This window comes from Microtus pennsylvanicus, chromosome 16 (genome assembly GCF_037038515.1).
Source record: "Microtus pennsylvanicus isolate mMicPen1 chromosome 16, mMicPen1.hap1, whole genome shotgun sequence".
Taxonomy (NCBI): domain Eukaryota; kingdom Metazoa; phylum Chordata; class Mammalia; order Rodentia; family Cricetidae; genus Microtus; species Microtus pennsylvanicus.
This window is the reverse complement of record NC_134594.1, coordinates 33349781-33372154: the sequence shown is the minus strand read 5'-3', so window position 1 is coordinate 33372154 and position 22374 is coordinate 33349781. Positions and strand designations below refer to the sequence as shown.

Here is a 22374-nt window from a genome sequence, read left to right as displayed (position 1 = left end):
GTTCTCTGGAGCTGGTGAAAAGTTCAGTATGGATGATATGTTCAGACAATTCTGAAAAAGTACTGTTGCGTGAGCAGAAAAATATATTCTCAACACTTTCATAGCAAATATGGCAATAAAACTCACAAGTAAAGAGTTTATAGTTATTAAAGATTTTGCCAAAATTGATTATGAATTAGAGCCTAGTCTTAGTGGCTCTGGGGTGAATTTCTTAATTGCAAATTCTGAGTTGTGGTAATAGCTGTGCATTTTATGTGTAATTATAAAGAATCGTTATAAATTATTTGGCTCTGAACTAACCAAATGTCCTAATAGTAAAGTAGAAAAAGTCATAATTCAAAGATGAAATATATTGAGAAAAAAGGCAGATACACTAAGTGAATGCTTCAAACAGCATACTTCAGACATGACTGGAAGACAAAGACATAGAAAGATGGACATCATACAATATTGCTGGCTTAGGCTTACTGCTTTTGTAAAAATAAGTGCCATCTTTTATTACTTTGAGGCATTTAAGATTGCATTTTGACTGATGTTTGTAACTCTCCAGCAGGGAAGAGTTTTACATATTAACATATCTACTGTGAGTTATAACTCCTAAAACTTAGGAGGCCACTATGATCATGGATCACACCCATAAAATTAGAATTTTGGTTGTGGGGTTTACTGAGCACTAGAGTGTAGTATTTGTCCCCAGCAAACCCAAGAAAAAAAAATCTTTAGGACAGTATGTCCTTAGTCCACTCTGGAGAATTATACAAATTCAAAAAACCAGGGCATTGTGTCCCAGGTCATGATCAGAACTTGAAGTACTATAATTATATCAATTGTTACATCTTAAGTAGGGTGGTGATAGCAGAGACATATTGAGTGTCTGATACTTGTGGTCAGTTATGAAATACCCCAAATAAAAAGATAAATTAATGCGGCAAATGAAATGTTTTTAAAATGTAATAGTGATGTAACAAAAATTTTAAGTTTTTTTTTATTTCAATTCATCTGTGAAAATGGAGAGGCTTTTATTTATAAAACTCAGACAATGCTGACCATGACAGTAACACTTGGAAGAGAAAAATGCACATAAAGTAGAAAAGTGAAAAACAAATGGAAACAAAAGAAAAGAAACAAATAGGGGTGCTATTAGTCAAAAATAATGGCTATTGTGCGCTTCCCCAAGATACCTTCCAAGTGTGCAGGCCAGACCCGAGCATCCTCTCATGTACATTATTAGACCAGGGAGAAGAAGCAAAACTCTGAGTTCTCTGGTTCTCTTCCCGCCTCTAGTGGTCTATGCATGTGTGAGCATGAGCTGTGTGGTGGGGAGGTAGAGTGGGAATGGAGGAAGTAGGCAAGAAATTTATTTTTATATAATTATTATAATTTAATTTTAATTTTTGAAATGTAGTTTAGTCAGGTAAGCTTAATTGGTCTTGAATCAGCAACTAGACATCCTCAAAGAGGACACATAACTAAAATGCCCATGAGAGAGGAGCCAGGTGTTTGCCATCCATCTCTTTACACCCTGAGGAAGCTAGGCAGTGATGCAATGAAGGGGCCCAGTCTTTATGACAGGTAAGAAGAGCAGATATGAACATTCAAATTCAGCAGCTTTAAGACAAAGTGAACCCGATGGACTGCAAGAGCACTTAGAACAAACCTCTTTTCAGCCACAGAATTTAAAGCTTAAAATAAAGGACAAGACCATTAAGGTCTTTCTCCTAGGGAGTGTTCAATTCTAGGCATCTATGCTAAAAGCAACTCCTTTGAAATCAGCAAGATGATAAATAGCTTTTTGTGTGTGCCTCCTCAAGTATTGCCGGGTGAAAGGAGAATCCTGTTGAAATCTCTGGTCATTATAACATTTTACACTTCTGTTATTTTTTTTTCTTCTCAAACGCTTCTCACATGCTCTTCCTGACCTCCCAGATCATCCTGACAGAATAGAGGGCACCTACAATCTGTAGGTAGGGAAACTGAGTCACTGTGTAGTCGCTATGCTCTGGTGTAGGAGGTTGTTCTGTATTTGTGTAGGTTTCATTGGTTGAATAAAGAAGCTGCCTTGGCCTTTGAATAGGGCAGCCCTTAGGTGGGTGGAATAGACAGAACAGAATTCTGGGAGGAAGAAGGCAGGCAGAGAGCCGCCATGGAGCCAGCTTCCAGGTCAGACATGCTGAATCTTTCCCAGTAAGCCACAGCTCATGGTGATACACAGATTTAATAAAAATAAGTTGAATCAAGATGTGAGAGTTAGCCAATAAGAGGCTAGAACTAATGGGCCAGAGAGTAATTAAATTAATAAAGATTTCCGTGTGGTTATATCGGGCTAAGCTAGCCAGGCAGCAGAACAAAGGGCCCTGTGCTCCTACTACAAAGCTCTGCCCTAGTACATGTAGACACTAAGTGATGGAACTGCCGAAAACATATTTAAGGGAAAGGGAAAGACGGCCTGCTTGCCTTCCTCCCAACCCCGACCACCAAACTGCTGATCCACACGATGCACAAATACCAGTGCAGTGATTAATGCCTTTCTATTGTCAACATAAAGAGGGCCTTTTCTCTTTCTCGCCTACCATATCCCTTTCTTTCCAAGGCAAAAATAGATATTATTAACTAAATTTAGAAAAGTCAAAAACAAAAATAAAAACAAAAAAACCCACCATCCCCCAAAAAATCAAAGCTCAGAGGCTAAGTTTACAAAGCTAATATGTAAGTACAAAAATCTTAGTTCACCCAAACCCTACCCTACCACCCCCTCCAGTTCCATAGCTCACACTCCTTTCCTCCTCCACAGACATAGTACTTTAAGGCCTAAACAAAACTGCAGGAGAACTAAAGACCTTCTCTGAACATTGCATTTGAGTAGTGACCGCAACTAATGTACAGTTCATGACTGAATCTGCCTGAAGACCAAGACCCTCCTGATACTGAGCTGGAGAATCCATTTTTCCGGATACTAGGTAATCCTGAGAACTCCTCGTAAGGAACACAGACTTCTTCTATTCCATGCAACCCTTTGTATTTACCTGACTCCACATCCAGGCACCATCTGCCCAGCTGATTAGAAGTAGCTTCACAGGTAATGACAGTCCATGTTTTATTTTTAGCTTGAACCACGAGGACTTAGCACACTGTTGGGAACACGATAGGCACCCACCAAATATTCAGGCCTATTAATGGCTGCCCCACAGGACTGACCCAGCTTGCCCTGTGATGGGGAGGATGAAGGGTATTGCCTTTCCGCAGCCCTAGAGAGCTGCGGCACCTACGGCGGTACCCCACCTGAGCATGGTCCTCTCAAGAGATTACACATAGTAACGGTGCCAGAGTTCTGAGTTGTCCTCTCTAGTTAAGTGGGAATAGGGGACGTTTTGATGCTCTGTTGTGGTCTGCCACCATCTATTGTGGTCTCTAGGTGTCTACTGACTGCAGTCTGCCATCATCTGATTATACTGATCAGAAAACCCAGCAGGCACAGAGTAAGGAAGACATCCTATGGGTTAGTGAGTCTTGTTTTGTTTTCAGTCACTGCTCTGTTCTACTCATTAATTCAGCTTCTAGCTGACATGCTCAGAGAATGTTTTCCTGATCAGTCAAAAAAAATTACATCTTTTTTTTTTTTTAAATCAGTACCAAATCTAGAAACCTCCTAAGGAAGCCTTAATGTTTTGTTGTTCATGAACACACAGGCAGGTTTATTTTTGTCTTGTTAGCTCTCAGCGAGTTATCCTTTTAGTACAAGTAAATGATTTTAGATGTGTTACTAAGTACTCTTGCCAACGCTTAGACTCCCAGTGCAGGGCTATTTTTCTCTGAACTGGACATGTTTGAAATTCCTCTGCAATTGCACCAAACCCTCAGGAGACAGCACATTCAGAGTAAAAAAAAAAGTTATACATAGTCATTCAGTAACCATATGAAGTTTTAAAGTTATTAAAATTCCTGTTCTTTGCAGGTGTGAGCTGTTCACAAGGGTAAAGGGAGGCCCTTCAGCCAAACGATTAACTTGGACATATTGCATGTATACTCCTTGAGACTAAGTTTTAAAATTTGTTTAACAGAAAAAAGTCACAGGGATGTATATCTTCACCAGATGTAGGGGTAAAATGTGGAGATGGAGGCATTTTTAGGTTATCTGCCGAAATAATTTTATCAACATTATTACAGATTGGCCATTTGCACACCCTATTGCCATGCATGAAGTATCCACATTCTATTAATCGATGTCCATTTTTTTTGACATAGTGGTTTCTTCCTTCTACAAAAATTAGCTTCTTGAGCAACACCAAACTGTGACAGTTCTGTATGGGTGAGTAAAAAGCTGCTGGCGGACAATTGCTAAAGACACAACACTCGAGTCAAGCCATGCAGAGGTTCCTGTTAAACAAACAAGGAAATAAAAAACGCTACATCTGGATGTGATGGCACACACCTTTAACCCCAGCACTAGGGAGGCAGAGACAGGAAAACCTCAGGAAGTTTGAGGCCAGCCTGATCCATATAGCAAGCTTCAAGACTACACAGAGAATCCCTGTCTCAACAAAATAAATAAAATAGGATGCTACAAACTCAGAAGCAACAAAGGGAGGGCAGAGGGTGGTTTGGAAGCACTAAATATCAGCAGAGTTTTGGACTGAGCCGGGAGTGTGGGTGACTGTTAAGGAATTCCAGAGAGCTATGGGAACTTTCGACCTTTATAAAGGTTCATATTTCTTGAGCTAAGCAACAGGAATGACAGACAAGGTTTTCGTTGAGAAAGAACATGAGTCAAGCTGTATCATCGAGACCCTGGGGATAGCAGTGTGAGGATGAAGTGAAAACATGAGATAATTGGCAATAAATTTTTTTTAAAAAAATGAAAACAACAGAGAAAAATGCGGTGAGGAAGCAGGTGGAGATGGTTTTAAACACCCAACCATGTAATATTTAATCAGCAGCGGGGGAAAGCAGTCTTTTTCTTTGGAGAGAGCACTATAGATGAAATAGGGAAGCCCAGAGAGATCAAGAGGAAGCCCTGGTGTCGATCTGGGTGGGAATAATAAGGTGGAAGCTTCTAGAAAATAGACAGCTAAAAGAATTAAGATTAATTTTTGCCTAAGTGGCAAAATGTTGTGCTTGTGTGGTTAATGATATAGCTACATAGAAATGCTTGCTAACCAGCTAGATATTAAATGAAAAGCTCAGCAGATGGATCTGGGCCAGATCCAAATACTCAGATGCAATAAGGATGGTATACACCTTCGAGAAGTAAATGCATGCGCCTACGGGGGGCACATGGAGTGGGATGATCTAGGAGTTACTAGGTAATTAGCTGAATTTACTTATATTGCTAGTTCCCTGGAATTTTAATGCATTAATCAGCATTCCTCTGAAATACTCTGCAATACAACCCAATAATAGTTCACAGACTCTCCCCTATCTTTTCAGTACGTCTGTGGACATATATTCCTCCAACAAGTCATTGGGAATGAGGATCTGAGAATGATATGTGACTTCCAGCCACTTGACCAAGTGGAAGCTATAGATTTGCCTTTCTGAAGGTCAGTGAGGACTTGAACCTGAGGACACATGGAACAAGGAAAGGGACAACAAAGGTGACTTCCCCCCTATTAAACAGGTGCTACATCAGTCAGAAATTTTCATGGGGAGAAACCCAAATGAAATAAAAGGAACTTTTATTACCATACACCTCATAGGATTCAGTCCTAGCTATTTAATGCAGTTATAGCCAGAGTATTCCTGGTGATTTAAAGCACAAAAATAAGTTTAACAAAATTAAAGGCATCACTTTGGGAAAATATTTTTTAAATGAAATATGGAAGAAGATGATACAAAAGGAGGCCAATTCAGAGGTCTGTACTTGGAGGGTGGTACTTGCAAAGAGTTCCAGTTTTGGGGCTCTGAGTCTTAGAGCAAATGAATCCTGATATACGAGCTCTGAGCTGAGGCATCACTATTTTTTTTTTAATCTTGCTCATGTGATTCTAATGTGCAGCCAGATGTTTGGACCTTTTCATTCAGTGTGAAAGAAGAGGGAGAGAGAAAACGCTGGCACTGGATGGCAGAGAGCTTGAAAGCCGCATTGTAGCTGTTTCAGAATCTTTGGGAATGGCTCAAACAAGACTAATGAAGCGCTTAGGCTGTGCACTAAAATATTAAAATAGCTCTGGACTTTTCCCGGCACATTTCTGTCCTGTGGTACAGGTCATTGCATCACGCAACTTCTGCTGTAAAGATCATCTACTGTCTGCAGTTATTTATCTCCTAATTTCCCAGGACCCGGTGACAACTGGGCGAGTCATTTCTCTAGAACAGTAGTTACAGAAAAAATAATCAACGAAACACATTGTTAGTCAATACACAAACTAAGGCGGGGCATTTAATTTTCAGTTGCTTGGAAATTCACTAATTGTAGGTGCCACTGAGCTCGGTGATAGGCACCGAGAATAGCTTCGGTTATTACAGGGTTAAAAGTCTTGGAAGACCAATCTAAGGAAACCCAGTGGGTTTGAGGACTCAGCACATATGCTGGTCAATCTCCGCATATCACCTATCAGGTGGAAAAGCAAAGGTCAAAAGTAACAGTCATTATGAAGTAATGTTGAGATGAAAATGAGGAGGAAATTATTATTCAGAAGCTATTGCTCCTAATGATTCCTGGATCTCCTGTGTAGCTTTTGCAGGGTTAAAGGAAGTGTCACATGAAGCAATCAGAAAAGGGAGTGGGCTTGTGGGATGCCTGGCCAATAGAAAGTGTAGGCAATTATAATAGCGGAAGAATATTCTGGATGCAAAGTAAAGCCCAAGCACGGGCTTAAAGAGCAAAGTCACATTAAGCTAAGGTGTTTCTGAAAAACTTGTCCAGCAAAAAGCTAGCGATGGCAACAGTTAAGAAGCCACTTAATCAAGAGATGAAGTTAAGTGTGAGGGAGCCTTAGTGGAGAAAGGCTTTGGTTTGAAGTTCCTGGCCCGTGCTGTTAATACAATCCGATTAGACGTTCTCAGAACCTCCTGAGGGAAGGGGGCATTGCGATGGTCAAGGGAGCAGAGCCAGCAGGAGAGGCTCACTACAGAATGAACAATTAGGAAACAGACTGTACGCACTCATCTTTGTCCACCTTTTCTCGGAGCTTCTTCAGCTGCTTGCTTTGGCTGAATTTCAGATTTTGGATTATGTTCTCAAAGTACTCATCTTCCGTGTAGTTCAACTGTATTAGACAAAAGGTTTGGGAGAAATATTAATGCCAGCCTCATCACAGTTTGGAAAACAACTTAATAGAGTTAAGAGACATTAAAAACATAATAAAGGATGCTCTATTCCCAATTAGCCTTGCTATATGTTGTGTATGTTATAGATTAGCCTTGTTACATATGTTATACCATAACTTTAGTGTATTCTTTTATAACCACTCATGAAGCAAAGGTCAGGCCAACCTCACAATATTGGTATCATTCTGCACAACTACCATTGTGCATAACCACACCCTCTTTATTTAGCACCCACTGTCCTTGGCAATGTTCTTTGTATTTTAAGTATTTATTATACTCAATTGCTCTTTCTGATAACCTTGTAGCCTAACAGCTGAGATCAGTTTTAAAGCTGAAGATTGTGAGGTGGAGATGTTTCAGGTCATTGGCTAAGATTTAAAAGAGCAAGAGAAGTAGAATTTGGAGTCCAGGTATTTAGCTTTGAGTCTGTCTCTGATCTTAGGTAATCCTCTCTTGTAGCAAAACCAACCAACTAACCAACCAGCCAGCCAGCCAGCCAGCCAGCCAGCCAACCAACCAAACAAACAAACATACAAGCGAACAAACAAAAAAGTGCAAGAAAACTAATTTCTTTTGTGAGTGGAAAAGAAGGAATGAGCATTTTGGTGTGTAAACCTCCTACTAGTACTTGGTGAATCATCCATCAGTGTCATCTCAGACCTGGGGTGTGTCACCTGCTGTGACCAGGGTGTTAAGCCTGTGGTCACAGGTGTGGTCACAGGACAACACTGAGCATCTCAGGCAAGTCTGATCACAGGTACAGAGTGACATTAAACAGTGTCACCTTTTTTAACAGTTACACTACCAGAGAATATTAAAAAAAATGGTTCTCAGTTATACTGCTTTTTAAGAGAGGAGGCACACTGTGCGATACCCACTGGGATGATGACTAGGAAATAGAAGGCTCTGTGACTTTTATAGCCTTGCAAGCCACTGTAAGGGTCTGTGGGCAGCCCATCAGTCTACCCCTGATGCTCTAAAGCAGTGGTCCTCAAGCTTCCTAGCTGTGACCATTTAATACAGCTTCTCATGTTGTGATAAACCCCACAGATATATTTTTCATTGCTACTCCATAACTGTAATTTTGCTACTGTTATAAAGTATAATGCAAATATATCAGTACTCTAAAGGATAGAAGGTTTTTCTCACCATTGTTAAAATGAAACATATAGAAACCAAATACAGTCCACTACAAGGACAACCAAGTTTAAATTGAGCATAATTTGGGTATTAGCGTTACAGGTTTTAGATAGCGCTATGGGTTCTACAGTTTTAGGCTGATTTACATAGTGTCTGGCATTCCTGAGCTACAGTGACGTTGCCACCAGCCCCACACACCACTTCTGAGACTCACCTCAAGATACTCATTATTCAGCTTGTTATCGTTAGAAATGATGTCATCAGGATAACCAATCCTTTCTTTAATTGCTAAGGCCTGTGAAAATGACAACATTGGAAGTGGGGATACAGCCATCTCCATAACCACAACCTTCACATACAAACATCACATGTCCACAACCAGCAATTAAATAGCCTGGTGTGTCATTTACGAAAGGAGCACTTGACAACACTTAACCAGTGGCCTCTGCAATGACTCTTTCCCTTAGTTCAAAATGAATAAAAAAAGGCTTGAAACTTAGCGCCTCATGCTTTCTGTCTTCTGGGCTGCAGCTTTCCCCTGGAAACTGCCAAAAGCCGTTGCTACACATGTAATGTAGTTTTATGAAAATTTTTCCCTCTCCAGACCTTTCAATTTTATTGAAGGAATAACATTTAGTGCTCCCAATCTTGCAGGATATAGTTATCTTTCCACTTCATTGATTCAGCTGAGAAAACAGATAAGGGCTCCACAGGCATTGTGCTAATACACTCCTGAATATTGGCTCCTTCAGTCTTTGTTCCCTTACTTCCCCAAAGCCAGTGCAGATCTTCAAGTTAAAGGAATGGCATTATTTGCATGACTGGGAAGTGGGTTTCTTTGTTACCTACCTTGTATTGGTCCACTGTTCATTACTAATTTTACAGTATTATTATTTAAGTGCATTTATTTTAACTGCCCCATTACTTATTTCTGTTTATTGCTTCGCCGACCCTCTCTGAGACAGTCTCTGATGGTCCTGGAACTCACCGAGAAGGCTGGCCAGCTAGTGAGCTAGGGATATGCCCATCTTCCATCTTCCCGGCACTGGGACTTCAGATGTACGCCACTACACCTACTTTTGGTTTTTAACATGGGTTTTAGGTCCTCAGATCCTCATGCTTATAAGGCAAGTGTTTACCAATGGAGCTATTGCCCTCCTCCTAGGCTTATAGCTTTTGTGCAAATTTTGTTTTTTTTCCCCCCTGTAAGTAGATTTTCTTTAAAGGCCCTGACTTGTCCTTACCTTTTCTTCAGCTTTCTTTTTTGTTTCAGCATCCATCCAGGTGAGGTCATCTAAAGTCTGAATAAAAACTTCCCGGATTTGTGCAATCAGATCTTCAACCTCAAAGCAAAACAAATATTAGCCTGGTAATAGTCGAATGTAGAAAACAGCCCAGGAGTTCATTCTTCATTACAGTTTTCAAACAGAGCTACACGCTGCCTTTAAGGACACAGGTGTATGTTCACACATACAAATTTACAGATGAATTGTGATTCCCAAACAAATGGATGTAGGTGAGCATATGGGACTATTATACTTTAAAGCAATACTGCTATTATTGAATTTTCCCAATAAAAGAGGTTCTTCTATATACACGAAGCTAAAATTACCTTCAGAATGTCCCAGTTCTTGCTTCCCTTTTAGAAGGTTAGAATATTAGCTGTCACTGTCATAAGTGGTCCAATTAAGCAAGAAGTAGCATTTCAATAAACTATATTACTATGTCATTACCATTGTCTTAATTTCAGGAGCTATTAGAAAACAGAATATGCTTCTCATACTTCAAGTAAACTGTAGTTTACTTTGTTGGTGTTTAAGGAAATGGTCAATTGGGCAATAGAAGACCTTATAAGTCTAATACATGACTGTGAATACTAACAGCACTGCTTCCAGAAAACACATCAGCGCTTTCAATTAGACAATATGAAGGCAGAGACAGAACCAGATATTAAGGGGTGGAAGGCTAACTCTCTTGAGAACAATGCTATACTATCACACCCAGATTCATTGCCTAATTAACAAAAAATTGAGCTAAGATGCGAACAACTGTAACTGTTAATCAAACAAACGAACCGCCAGGATGCTATTCAGATGCCCATGAGCTGTGTTAGAACATTACCACATGTTTGCTCTCTCCAGCAAATGCTGCTTCCACGTAAAGCCTCCCTACAGCGTTCTCCATATTCCCATTGACATAGTTAGCGCACCGTCTCCATGTCGCTGTTTCTGATGTAGTGCCATAAAGGGCCTAGAAAAGAGAGAAGGAAAACGGCCTCTGACTAGGAGTCGGGGATGGTGAGCAGTAAAAGCAGGCAGTCTGCAAGGCTAGTCTTCCTGTCTGCTTTAAGTTCTTGCTGTACTCAATGCTTCTCTTCAGAGTAGCTCTCCCTAAGCTACGATAAAATGTAATCCGGCTGGATTGTTTACTTAAAAAAAAAAAGGCCTTGGCAAACAAGTTCTCTTTTCAGAGGCGTGTCCCAGTAGAACTTTTAGCTATTACGAGTTAATAACGTTCAGGGAAGCTTTGGGAGAGAAAATACAACCTTGTGCCACTATACAAACATAAACGTGAAGAAATGTTCGATAAAGCCGGAGAGAGGAAATCTTATACACAAGAAAACGCATTTCTCCTTTTAATGTTTTAGCTGAATTTCAGGTACGTTAGGAAAACTGTGTATACCCAAGTTTTAGTACCAATAAGGGGATTGGCAATTTACTGAAATAACGTTCTTTTTTTGCAGTCTCTACTTATTTGTATTTATCGATTTAAGACCAAGTCTCATGTAATCAGTCCAGACTAGCCTCACACTGGCGTGAATGATGCTGGCCTTCTGGCTCACTCCGTTTCTTGTGTGCTGGGATTACAGGTGTGAGTGACCACGCTTGCTGTTTTGGATATTTATTGTCTTTTTAGAAAGCCATGCTCAAGCATTCTTGCAATTGAGTCCCTTCTCAGCCCTGTATACAAAGTTATCAATTTATTTATCAACTTTCAAGCAGTTATTCTTTTGCCAGGACAACAACCAGTATGTTAGAGTTTTCCTTCTTTAGTTCCTACTGACCTCTCTCTTAATATCAGGACTGAATGACTGTGTAGATAATGTATATGCAGACTAAGAAAAAGCTTAGGTTCTAGTTTCAGGCTAGTGTTCTTCCTAAGGAATGCAATGACAAAGAAGTCTGTCTTTATATATGCCCAGTGTGCCATGAGCCCCTGAAAATCAAGTCAATTGAGAAACTGATTTCCTCTGAGACAGACTTTAACACATCGGCAACAACAAATCAATACAGTATTCTTTTGTACAACTACAGGTAACTCCTTACAGGGCTATGAGCTCATGATACCGTAGCAGACCAGCGTAGGATGGCAGAGCCCAGAGCAGTGACCTCTCCCTACACATCTACAAAACAACCAAATCTGGGTGTTCGGGTTCTTGGGAAGGACCAGCACAGTGTACACAGGAAGCATTTACAACCATGCATCTCTTTAGGGCTTAAGAAAAGAGAGATTTTGTCTTCACCTTGCGGAAAGCATTTCTGGACTCCTTGTAGTTTCGGCTGAGGCTTCTTACAAGATCCATTATGAACCTCCAGGACATTAAATTCTGTAGATCTCTGTATAAAAAAAAAAAAAACCCACCACCCAGCAACAGAAAAGATGAGGCTGCAAAGCTTCTAAAGACTTATATAAAATGTAAACTTTGAGGATGGGACACTCTGACATACCTACCTGGGAGAATATTTGGTAAGAATAGGCTTAAGTTTGGTTAAATATTCTGGAGCATAAACAATCACTTCTTCCTCATTTTGAATATTAATATTCACAGTTGACATGATTTCATTTGTGAAATTTGACCAGCTGAATGGCTGGGGAAAAAAGCAGGCATAAAAGATTCAGTAATTATGGTTTTCCCTTCTTGGCTCCAAGAATTATGGTTAGAAGGGCGCAGACTAAAGGGGATCAGCTGCATCATAAAATACTTAATAGAATAGCCAGTTTGTGTTTGAGATTTTTTTTGGTCAATTGTTTGAGTCAGCTTTTGAATAAATATTAGTTCTCCAATATGATTATTTAGATAGCAGAATTAAATCAACTATTTAAGAGCAAAACAAATCTGTTATGTATACCGAGCACATAATTAAAAATTAGGCTCATTGTCATCTCTTCTCTAGGAAATAATTTTTTTTTTGAGACAAGGTTTCTCTGTGTAACAGTTCTAACTGTCCTGGAACTAGCTTTTGTAGACCAGGTTGACCTCGAACTCATAGAAATCCACCTGCCTCTGCCTCTCGACTGAAAAAATAATTTTTAAAAAGAAAAGTACAATTTTAAAAATAAAGCTTCCTTTAGTTTCTGAGCATGCAAGTATATACAGACCATCTTTTAACAATGGATAGTAATAAATAGTTCATTCAAACACAGCCATGCACCTGAGCAGAGTCTCAGTCCCGGACAGGATGTGGCTATGGCAGAGATGCCAAGGAGCTGAAGGAGCATGTGCAGACCTCTTCATCTTAGTTCTATATTTAGGTGTGCAGGTTTCCAACTTCAGTAGCTAAGCTGAAAGTTTTAAAAGACTAAATCTTGCCTATTATTCCTTACATGGGAGTTGAGTACCTAAGATCTCAGTATCTTAGATTCATACACACACACACACACACACACACACACACACAAGTCCCTTACTGTGCAGGAAGTGTTATGTTAAAAACTTGCTTTCCTTTTGTGCTTAAGACCAGTTTTCCAAAACACATTTATTTTACACATTGTATCAAGAAATGTATGTGAGAAATGACTAACTCACTAACACAGTAACTAGAATCAGTATTACAGAATTAATACAAAGAGAATTCTGGCTGTGGGGGTTTTGACATAGTTCCATAAATGTGGCTTCATGTCCCAGCCACGTGGCCCAATTACTACACAAGGAAAAGGCACAAAGGAAACTGTTAGAGACTAACTGAACAAAACCAAGAGAGTCATGTTTATTAGTGGATACGGAGACAGATTTCCTTACAACCTGATTCTATTTGTAATTATTGTTTTGAATACTTTCATAAGTGGCCTGGATGAGAACATGGGATGTTTTATGAGTAAATCATGCTGTCTTAAGAACTGAAGAGAAATTTCATGACTTCTTGCTAGACAGCCTACATCTATTGATAACGTAATGGGCTCTCATAAAGACCCGAACCTTCTCCTAACCCTTTTCTGATACAGTGTCTAAAATATTGCACACTTCCCTTAAAAGGAATTTTGCCTTTGAATCCCATTCTACTTACATACAGAAATAGCACTTTCAAAGTACCCCTGCCCTGGGACTTTTCATGAAGTTTAATAGTGAATGTCATTGAAATTCATTTTGAAGCTAATTTAATTCAGTAAATAAAATGCAATTCTATGATCTCAGGAAACGGTATAGGAAAAGGGCACACAAAACTAGAAAACTTTCTACTTACCTTCCCGTTAATCTCTAGAGAAAAATTTCTTTGGAGCTCAGCCAGAGTCATTTTGTTATAAAGCAACATTGGGTCATTTCGGTCTTCAGGTTTAGTTGTAGCCTAGGGATTTAATATTTGATTGTTATCTTAGAAAAATATATATGTTGAAAAATAGAGCGTAGAGTAGGTATGAGATAATTTGATCTTTCTTCAAAATTTATCATTTTATGTACATTCAGTAATAATTAATGGTATTTACCCAGAGCATCAAACTTAAAATTTTTCAAAAATCTTTTTACACTTTGCTAACTGTCCAAGCCCCTCATTAATATTTGTGGCTAATGGTCTATTCAGTTAGGTCCGTTGCTATTGCATATTTTATATCTTTCTTTGGATATAGTCATCTCCAATTTATCTCCCAAAGACTGGCTTCTACTCTCAGTTTATAATCCAGTATTCTAATTAAAATTAAGCCCCAGGGAGGGGAAATGCAAACGTTTTTACAACAATTTATGGCAGTTGGCACAGCAAACTCTTAGAGCATGGCAGGTGGGTCACAAGTTGGTCAAGAAGAAAGGCCACTCTTCTACTGTCGTGACCACCCTTCCTCCTGACCAATTAGTGTTCTGTATTTTGTTCCCTGAGCCTAAAGATTAAGTTATGACAGCAAGTTAGCGCTTGGGATGATTGGTGGGAAGACACAAAAAAGGAAGGTGCAGAATGAGTGTGACAATGTCCCCTTTGGGTAACGTATCCACTCATCGATGAAGACAATCAGTACTGAACGTCTTCATACGAGGCAGTATGTACGCTGTTAGATACCCATGAGTGACCCAAAGATGACTATGACCCTAGGCCAACCTCAGAGCCTAAGGCAGGGGGAGGTCTAGGACACTGGCAACTACATCGGAGGCATCATGGAGTAACGACCACAGAGCCAATGCTGCCCAAGGGTACATGGTCTGAAACAGAGGAGGGATAAAATCCCAGGACAAGAAATTCTAGCAAGTCAGTTTCCCTCTGAGCACCATGTGTGGCCCATCAAACTATCCTCCACTGCGTTGCTCCTCCAAGCAGTCTGCATCTGGTTGAGGGTTGGGGTAGGGGTGGGGGTTTCATGTTGCCCTAGCAAGTCTAAAATCACTCTCTGCTTATCTTCAGTCTTCAAGATTCTGATGAGGCCAGATGGCAATCGTGAGCGGATGGGGGAACCTAAGGGAACAGGGTTTTGCTTGTACTGTTTAGGAACGGAGACCAGGTTCAATCACTGTTTATTGCCTAGGGCCAGAGTTCACTTGCTCATGCCTTCATGGCCCCTCTGAAGACTCAGAGCAGAGTGCCAGTCTCCAAGGGCTTGCTTGGTAGCAGAGGAAATACAGAAACCCCCTTGACTCTGTTGCTAACGTTTTTCTATATTCCCCAAACTCTGCTATCTCAGCGGCTGAAATCAGTGGCCTCACTCTGTCTTCTAACCACGTTCTTAGCAGAAGGACAGAGATGATCTTTGAAGACACTTTGTATTTCAGAATAACAAAGTAAAACTTTTTTTTAAAAAAAAAATACTGCATGTGCCTTCCTGGGTCATGAGAGCATCTCACAGTCTGAGTGTAAGATTTTGATGCAACTGCTTTTTATATAGGTAGGCGATGAAGCGCAGCCTGTTTGCTATTTGTCAAAGTTAGCGAGTTTTTTGGATTCAGGAAATTCTATAGTTTCAAAGGTTCTCCTGAAGTCAATGATCCATTACTGGCCTATGCATTTTTATCACTGACTTAAAGAGCGAGACTTTTAACTTTAAAATAGCATAGAGAGGAGGGAATGAAACAAAAAGTGGTTGATGTTATTCAGAATCCTGGAAAAATAATGCGTTTTACATTGGCAATTTCTTTTTCCAAGTCCATAACTCTATTCATTTCCAAAGAGAGCTGGTTTTCGTCAATCGACAATCCTTCTTCCTGACGAATCAGTCTGGCCACAGAAATCATAAAATCCACATAGGCTGTGCAAGCCTGCAAGAAATAAGTAGTAAGTTGTTGGGGGAGCTTTCTGATATTCATCATGGCATAGAAGGGTTTTTAAAACATTAATTTTTGGTAGCAGAAAAAGCACAATAAAATGTAAATAGTTTCTAAGTGCTGAAAGAAATGACGTGTACAGCTCCTTTAATTAGAGCAGAGGCAGAGCAATAAAATATCATTTGGAATGGTTTAATTTATGGTCATTTGTCTATGGAGACTATGTTATTTTCAATACAGTTATTTGCTTTTATAAAAATACAGTTGTAAAGCATTTGTTAAGTAATTACACAATTACTTCTTTTCCCTTAGTAAATCTTTCCCCTCAGGTTGACATATATATATATATATATATATATATATATATATATATATATATATATATATATATGAATGAATGAAAGTATTTTTTCATATAGTATGATCAGGACATCTTGATATCTTGGGCAAAGCTATTTTTTGAGACTGCTCTAAGGGCTTTCTTCAACAAACAACCAAAGGTTCTTATTTTCCCCATTTTACTGTGAAGTTGTGATATAAGATACCATAGATTCGATGCCACATTTCTTCCATAAGCTCAATATCTTTGAATTTTATCTCAGATAAGCAGAAGCAATAAACTATTTCCACTGCTAAGATTTTGTGAATTATCAGTCTAAACCGAAGGTCTTAACTTTTTCTCATTTTTAAGCATGTAACATGCCAAATGACATCAAGTATGCAGATTTGGAGGAACTGAGATATTTTTGAAAGTGAAAATTATTTTTCCTTTCTTGTGATTTAGAGAAGATTTAGTTAACAATGCAGGACAAGAATGAGCTCTTATTTTTTAACAGTTGTGTCCTGAAGAGACCGTAAATCAGGGATCATTTCAGTGGAGAATAACCTGAAAACATCTAATAGCCCTTTGTTAGAAAAGCGGATTATAAATTCTAACACCAACAACAGTAGTTCTGAAGAACAATTGCTTTGAAAAGGCTGTATAAAATCCATCCATATAGGGGCAATTTTGTAGGCTTTTAAACCACACATTAACAAAAATATTATTTACTAATCCTATCATCATGGATTATTGCTTTAATAAAAATGATTTCCATTTTACAGTAGCAGATAATGGTGTTTCTACGCTAGCTCCCCCCAGCCTGGGAGAAAAGCTCATATTTATTGGAATTGCTAAAGAGGAACACAACAGCAATGTAAGGCCATTTTACTACTGTACTTTAGTCTTGAATATCATTGCTAATGAATGGCATCAATAGCCACAAAAGAGAAGAAAGCTCTCCAGTCAGATTGGCTGATGTCCGGGTACCCTGGTGGTAACCCATGAGATCAAGAGTTTTATGTCTAGATATTTTTTTTTTTTGTGACACTCAGCTCTTATCTGACTTTTCCTTCCTCAGAGGAAAATCTACAAAATGTAGACCAGGAAGTAATTGAGAAGTCACAGAACTATGTTTAAGTTAGCCATTAATGCTGGGGATATTTAAGCGATACTCAGGAAGCTTACTGACTGAATACCCAAAGTGTACCAAGGACACCAAGTAAGAAAGATGCCTCCCATCTAAGAGGCTCAGAAACTTCCTATAAACAACATACAACTGCTAGCACAAAAATTTCCTCTCCACAGAGGGCTTTTGAATGGAGAATTGCATACCTGCTCCTGGGAACCAGGGATGAGACATAGCTGAACCTAAAAACAAGTCTACAACAGAACTTGAAGAATACAGGACCCAGGAGGATGTCCCTCGGCCCAGGAAGGAGACTGGGGCCATTAGTAGGTTATCAGAAAGAACCTCGAGGTTTGTACAAGATTTTCAAAGGTTTATTGTCAATGCAGGGAACCAGAGTTTTCGCAAACTGCTTTCAATCTCTAAAAATCCTCTTCTCAAATTTACCAAGCTGAAAATAAAATGGCCCATTATATTTTGTTAAATGATATACCAGGGTTGTCTTTTTCTGGGTACCCAGAAAGAAGAAAATGAGGCCAACAGTTTTCCTTGTGCCATATGAATGCCAACGCTAGTACACAGAGAAACTACTGGCTATATATATATATATATATATATATATATATATATATATATATATTAGCTCAGAAGCTTAAAGTACACATTTAGTCTATGACAAGTGGGTCATCTTGCAACTTATCTTAGATCCACTTGCCCTCATCAAGTCTATCACCCTCTTCTGCATAAATGACCAAATGAGCCCTTCTACATTACAGTATGGTCTACTCACTCCAGCCAGAGAGATCATTTTCAAAGCCCAGGTGAATGAAATCAAAGTTGCTCATCTACTCACTAATTCGTTAGGACATCACCATTTTATTTTCATCTTAATATTTCCTCAACTTACAGTATGTCCTCCCATTATGTCCTTTTCACTTCTGTCTCTTTTATTCCTGCATGACTTAAATTCAATGACAGCAAAAATAATGTCTCCAAATTCCCACTGCCTACAAGAGTTGTTATAATGATATAAATTCAATGGATATTTATTAAATGAAAATATTGAAGTTAAAATATAAGTGTATTTAGAAGGTTTCACTCATTTCTGCTTGATCAGAACATCTCCAGACCACAGCAGTATTCATTATTAGCTTACACTTTGGGTAAACCAGAAAGCAAAATCTCTACATTTAATCTCAGTTTGCTTGAGCATGCTCATCTCTACGATGACAAATCTCAGTTTTCCCTTTTTCCTGGAGTTTATTAAATTTGGGGAAAGGGAGGAATCTGTCTTTTTTCTCTCTGATTTAGATACACAGGCCTTGCGTCATTTCATTCTGGCTTTGATGGACTCTTGCCATATTTCAAGCTTTTTATCCTCATCCCTAAAATGCCTCCCTGTTTTATGAGCCCACCAGTTTTAGAAGAGTTCTAAGGCAATGCATAGCTCTTGGCTTTCTCTCTCTAACCGTGCCTTGCATCACTACAACACATAGCTTAGCATTTCCCACTTCTGTCCCTCCTCAGATTCAACTTCTTATTAGTAGACTTCCTCATTTTATTTTATCCCTAAATACGTGGTTCAGTGAAGTATTTTGTTGATAATTAAATAAAAATGTAAAATAATCATGACGGCTTTTCTTTGAGAGTGGAATGTGAGAACTGACTTCTGTCATAGGTGTGTAGAGTATAGTTATGGGACTACTACCCTCGCCTATTTTGCCTTGTCAGATGAACATTTGCACAGAACATAAGAATATCTACAATCATAGGCAGATATTTTAGGTTTCCAGTCTACAGGTTTCTTTACAAAGAAGGAGAAAGTAATTAGCCTTAATGAAGTAAAAAAGTAGATAAAAAGCAGCCTTGAGTCCAACCTTAATTCACCCCCAGCACAGAGCTGTGGGGGCTTTCTTAAGAAGGGACATTTCTGAAAAAAAGCTAAGATGATTTTTCTTTATATAAGAGGGCTTTCTCATGTGAGATGGTTGGCTGGAATTCCATTATTGGGAATGATTAGCACTTATGGGCATACCCTTCACATTGTTTTCTCAGAATAGATATTTACACTTTTGCTTTGTCCCTCATTACTTCTGTCTTTTGGAGAAGAGTGTATCATTAACTATCTCCTCAGATCATCAGAGGAGCCATAAATTCTCTTGCCAAAGGGGAACTCTAGCGTTATAGACTCCTTGCTAAGCTGACTTTGAGAACAGTGTCATTAAAAGAAGACATGCTGTACACGCATTCCTTCCTGAGAAGTTCTCCTACTGGCAATTTCTTGAGATTCAATATGTACCCTCATTGTCAAAAAGCTAATGAAGAGAACAATTACAAATTTTATGATTAAACTGACCTTATAGTATTCCTAAATGGTATGTCTAGGCTATAGTGGCCACTAAAGTACAACAAAATCATTCTCAGACTGATGGAAATTAAGTCATCTGGGAACTGATGATATGCATAGTCTTTAAAATGCAAAGTCAGCTGGGTGGCGGTGGCGCACACCTTTAATCCCAGCACTCAGGAGGCAGAGGCAGGCAGATCTCTATTAGTTCAAGACCAGCATGGTCTACAAGAGCTAGGTCCAGGATAAGCTCCAAAGCTACAGAGAAACCCTGTCTCAAAAAATGAAAAAAAAAATTAGAATGCAAAGTCATATTGGGTTCATGGAACTTAAATCCAATAAGTATCATCAAAATACCATTCATGAAGATACATGCATTGATAAATTCTTTTCTGCTCATTTTGCATATCTACTCTTGTTGGATGTATTTCTGCCTAATATCTTAGTGCATTCTCTTCCCAGAGGACCAAATGGGCCCGAGTTAATCAGTCTTCTTTTCTCTCACCATTATGTTCTGGAGACTGGAACTCCCCTCCAATTCCAGAGAGAAAATGACTAAAAACTGAAGGCGTAAGTGGCAAACAATGCCACACCAGTTTGGAATTATGATTAATAGGGTGATATTTATTTAAAGGGGAAAAAACTTTCAGATAACCATCCCAGACAACAGCCCTCTGCGCAATCAGGAAGGAGTCTAGTCGCCTGAAATGGAGCAGGAAGCGAAGAGAGCGAGAAGGGAAGTAGCCGCTTTTTAAAGGGAGAGAGACCACGCACCAATGGGCTGGTATCTCAGCGGCTATAGGCTGGAGGAGGAGAAGGACCTCCCGCAACAAAAAAACCATCTGATAAAAGCCAAATTTTCTTATCCATATTATTATTCTATCTGAAATTTTAGAATACTCAAGAAAAAATGATGCTGAGAAAAGAAAGTTACTTTTGATAGCTTCACTGATACGTTGCTAAACATTTAAAGGAGAGCTAGTATCAACATTTTTCAAATCTTCCAAAAACTGAAAAGTGTAGAAAAGTTACAAACAATTTTATGAGTCCAACTCTGATCCCAAAGTCAGGCAAAGTAACAATGATAAAAGAAACAAATATCAGTGGACAAATATCCATGATGATGACCAGAGTAGAATCCTCAGTAAAATGCTGATGAGTTTATGATAAGCATTTGAAAGAATATAAAAAGACTTTTGTCTATGATTAAGATAAAATTATATGCAAGTATCATTCAATAATAAACAATAGATGTTACACACTACGTTAACCAAATGAAATACAAAACCACATGGTCATCTTAATGATGGTATGACTCAACATAATTCATTTAAAAAAAGCTTTCAAAAGCCTAAATTCAAAAGAGATATATTTTAGCATAGTCAAGGCCACAAGGACAAGTCCATGGCTAACATGAGATTTACTGGTGAAAAGCTGAACACTTTCCCTCCAAGGTGAGAAGCCTGACAAGCATGTCTGTTCAAGATAGTACCAAAAGTACCAGACAGAGCATAAGGCGAGCACAAAAAATAAATGGTGTCTGTATAGGAAAGGAAGCAGTGGAATAAACTGTTTGCCAATGGCGTGATCTCTACGCAGAAAATGCTGAAGATGCCACCAAAAATAGAGTTAGAACTGAGAAGAGCTAAATGAAACATATGCACAAAGATTAGTAGCACTTATGCAAACAAAAATTGAATTACTTGACGTAAAAATGAAAAATAATCCAATTCACAATAGCATCAAAAACAGGAGTAAATTCATGTGATACTCGCTAACCTCCTTTCTACTTAGTGGGAGCAACAGAACAGCCTCATCAGCCTGTACCACAGAGTAAATCCTTACTCAGATCCAAAGAAACCTACTAGTTAAAAAATGAGAAGAATTGTCCAGCACTTCCCTTCTTTTTTATTCCCCTTTGGCCTTAAACATGCATAAGGCACAATGAGCCAATTCCGACCAGGCAGACTAATGTAAATTCCAGAGGAGGCTGATATTAGAAGTATAAAATTAAAGGCCGCTGAGGTCACAGGGAGTCCCATGTGTTCTACTTCACTTGGACTGCTCGCTTTGAGATCGGAAAAGGAAATAGAACTATGGTCTCAGCTTTAATGCAGAGGGGAGGGGAGGGACCTGGCTTTGTTGACTCCCCATGAGAGGCCTTACCCTTTGGGAAGAGTGGAGGAGGGATGGGAGGGAGAACCAAGGGTTGAAATGCAAAATGAAATTTAATTTTTTTTAAAAAAAGAAATACCGTCTTTTACTTCAGTATTATAATTTTGAGTATCTTTTTCACTTTAGCTCAGACAAAACCCAATCTAGTACCAAGTTACTTGCCTAAAGAGAAAAGCAAGTCAGTGTCAATCAATGAGTTATCTAGATGATGGCTACGCAGGTGCAGAAAATGATGCTCCATCGCCATGGAGTGACTGGAAGACCTCTGGATGCACAACCTTTGGAAAACACAAACCTAGAATTTCTAATTCTACAGACGCAGCCAGAAACGTGTGCCACCAGGTGAAGACCTCTGGATGCACAACCTTTGGAAAACACAAACCTAGACTTTCTAATTCTACAGACGCAGCCAGAAACGTGTGCCACCAGGTGAAGGCCCCAATGCTGTAACGGATGGACAACAATTCAAAATTTAAAATAAAATAAGCCTTGCAGCTGAAGTAAAAATGCCTCTGTATCAGATGCAAACCCCAAACGGC

At 39.1% G+C, this 22374-nt stretch overlaps 1 protein-coding gene across 3 annotated transcripts in view; it reads right to left on the bottom strand.

The window, feature by feature from the left end:
* Mme (membrane metalloendopeptidase) overlaps positions 1 to 22374 on the bottom strand; it is a 78974-nt gene that overhangs the window by 22450 nt on the left and 34150 nt on the right. For all 3 annotated transcript variants that reach the window (XM_075950381.1, XM_075950383.1, XM_075950382.1), the window contains exons 9-16: positions 15725 to 15859; positions 13869 to 13970; positions 12139 to 12275; positions 11930 to 12023; positions 10528 to 10656; positions 9651 to 9749; positions 8621 to 8701; positions 7102 to 7205 (exon numbers count right to left, since the gene is read on the bottom strand). In XM_075950381.1, the coding sequence (XP_075806496.1) occupies positions 7102 to 7205; positions 8621 to 8701; positions 9651 to 9749; positions 10528 to 10656; positions 11930 to 12023; positions 12139 to 12275; positions 13869 to 13970; positions 15725 to 15859 (881 nt within the window). The remainder of the gene's footprint in view (positions 1 to 7101; positions 7206 to 8620; positions 8702 to 9650; positions 9750 to 10527; positions 10657 to 11929; positions 12024 to 12138; positions 12276 to 13868; positions 13971 to 15724; positions 15860 to 22374) is intronic.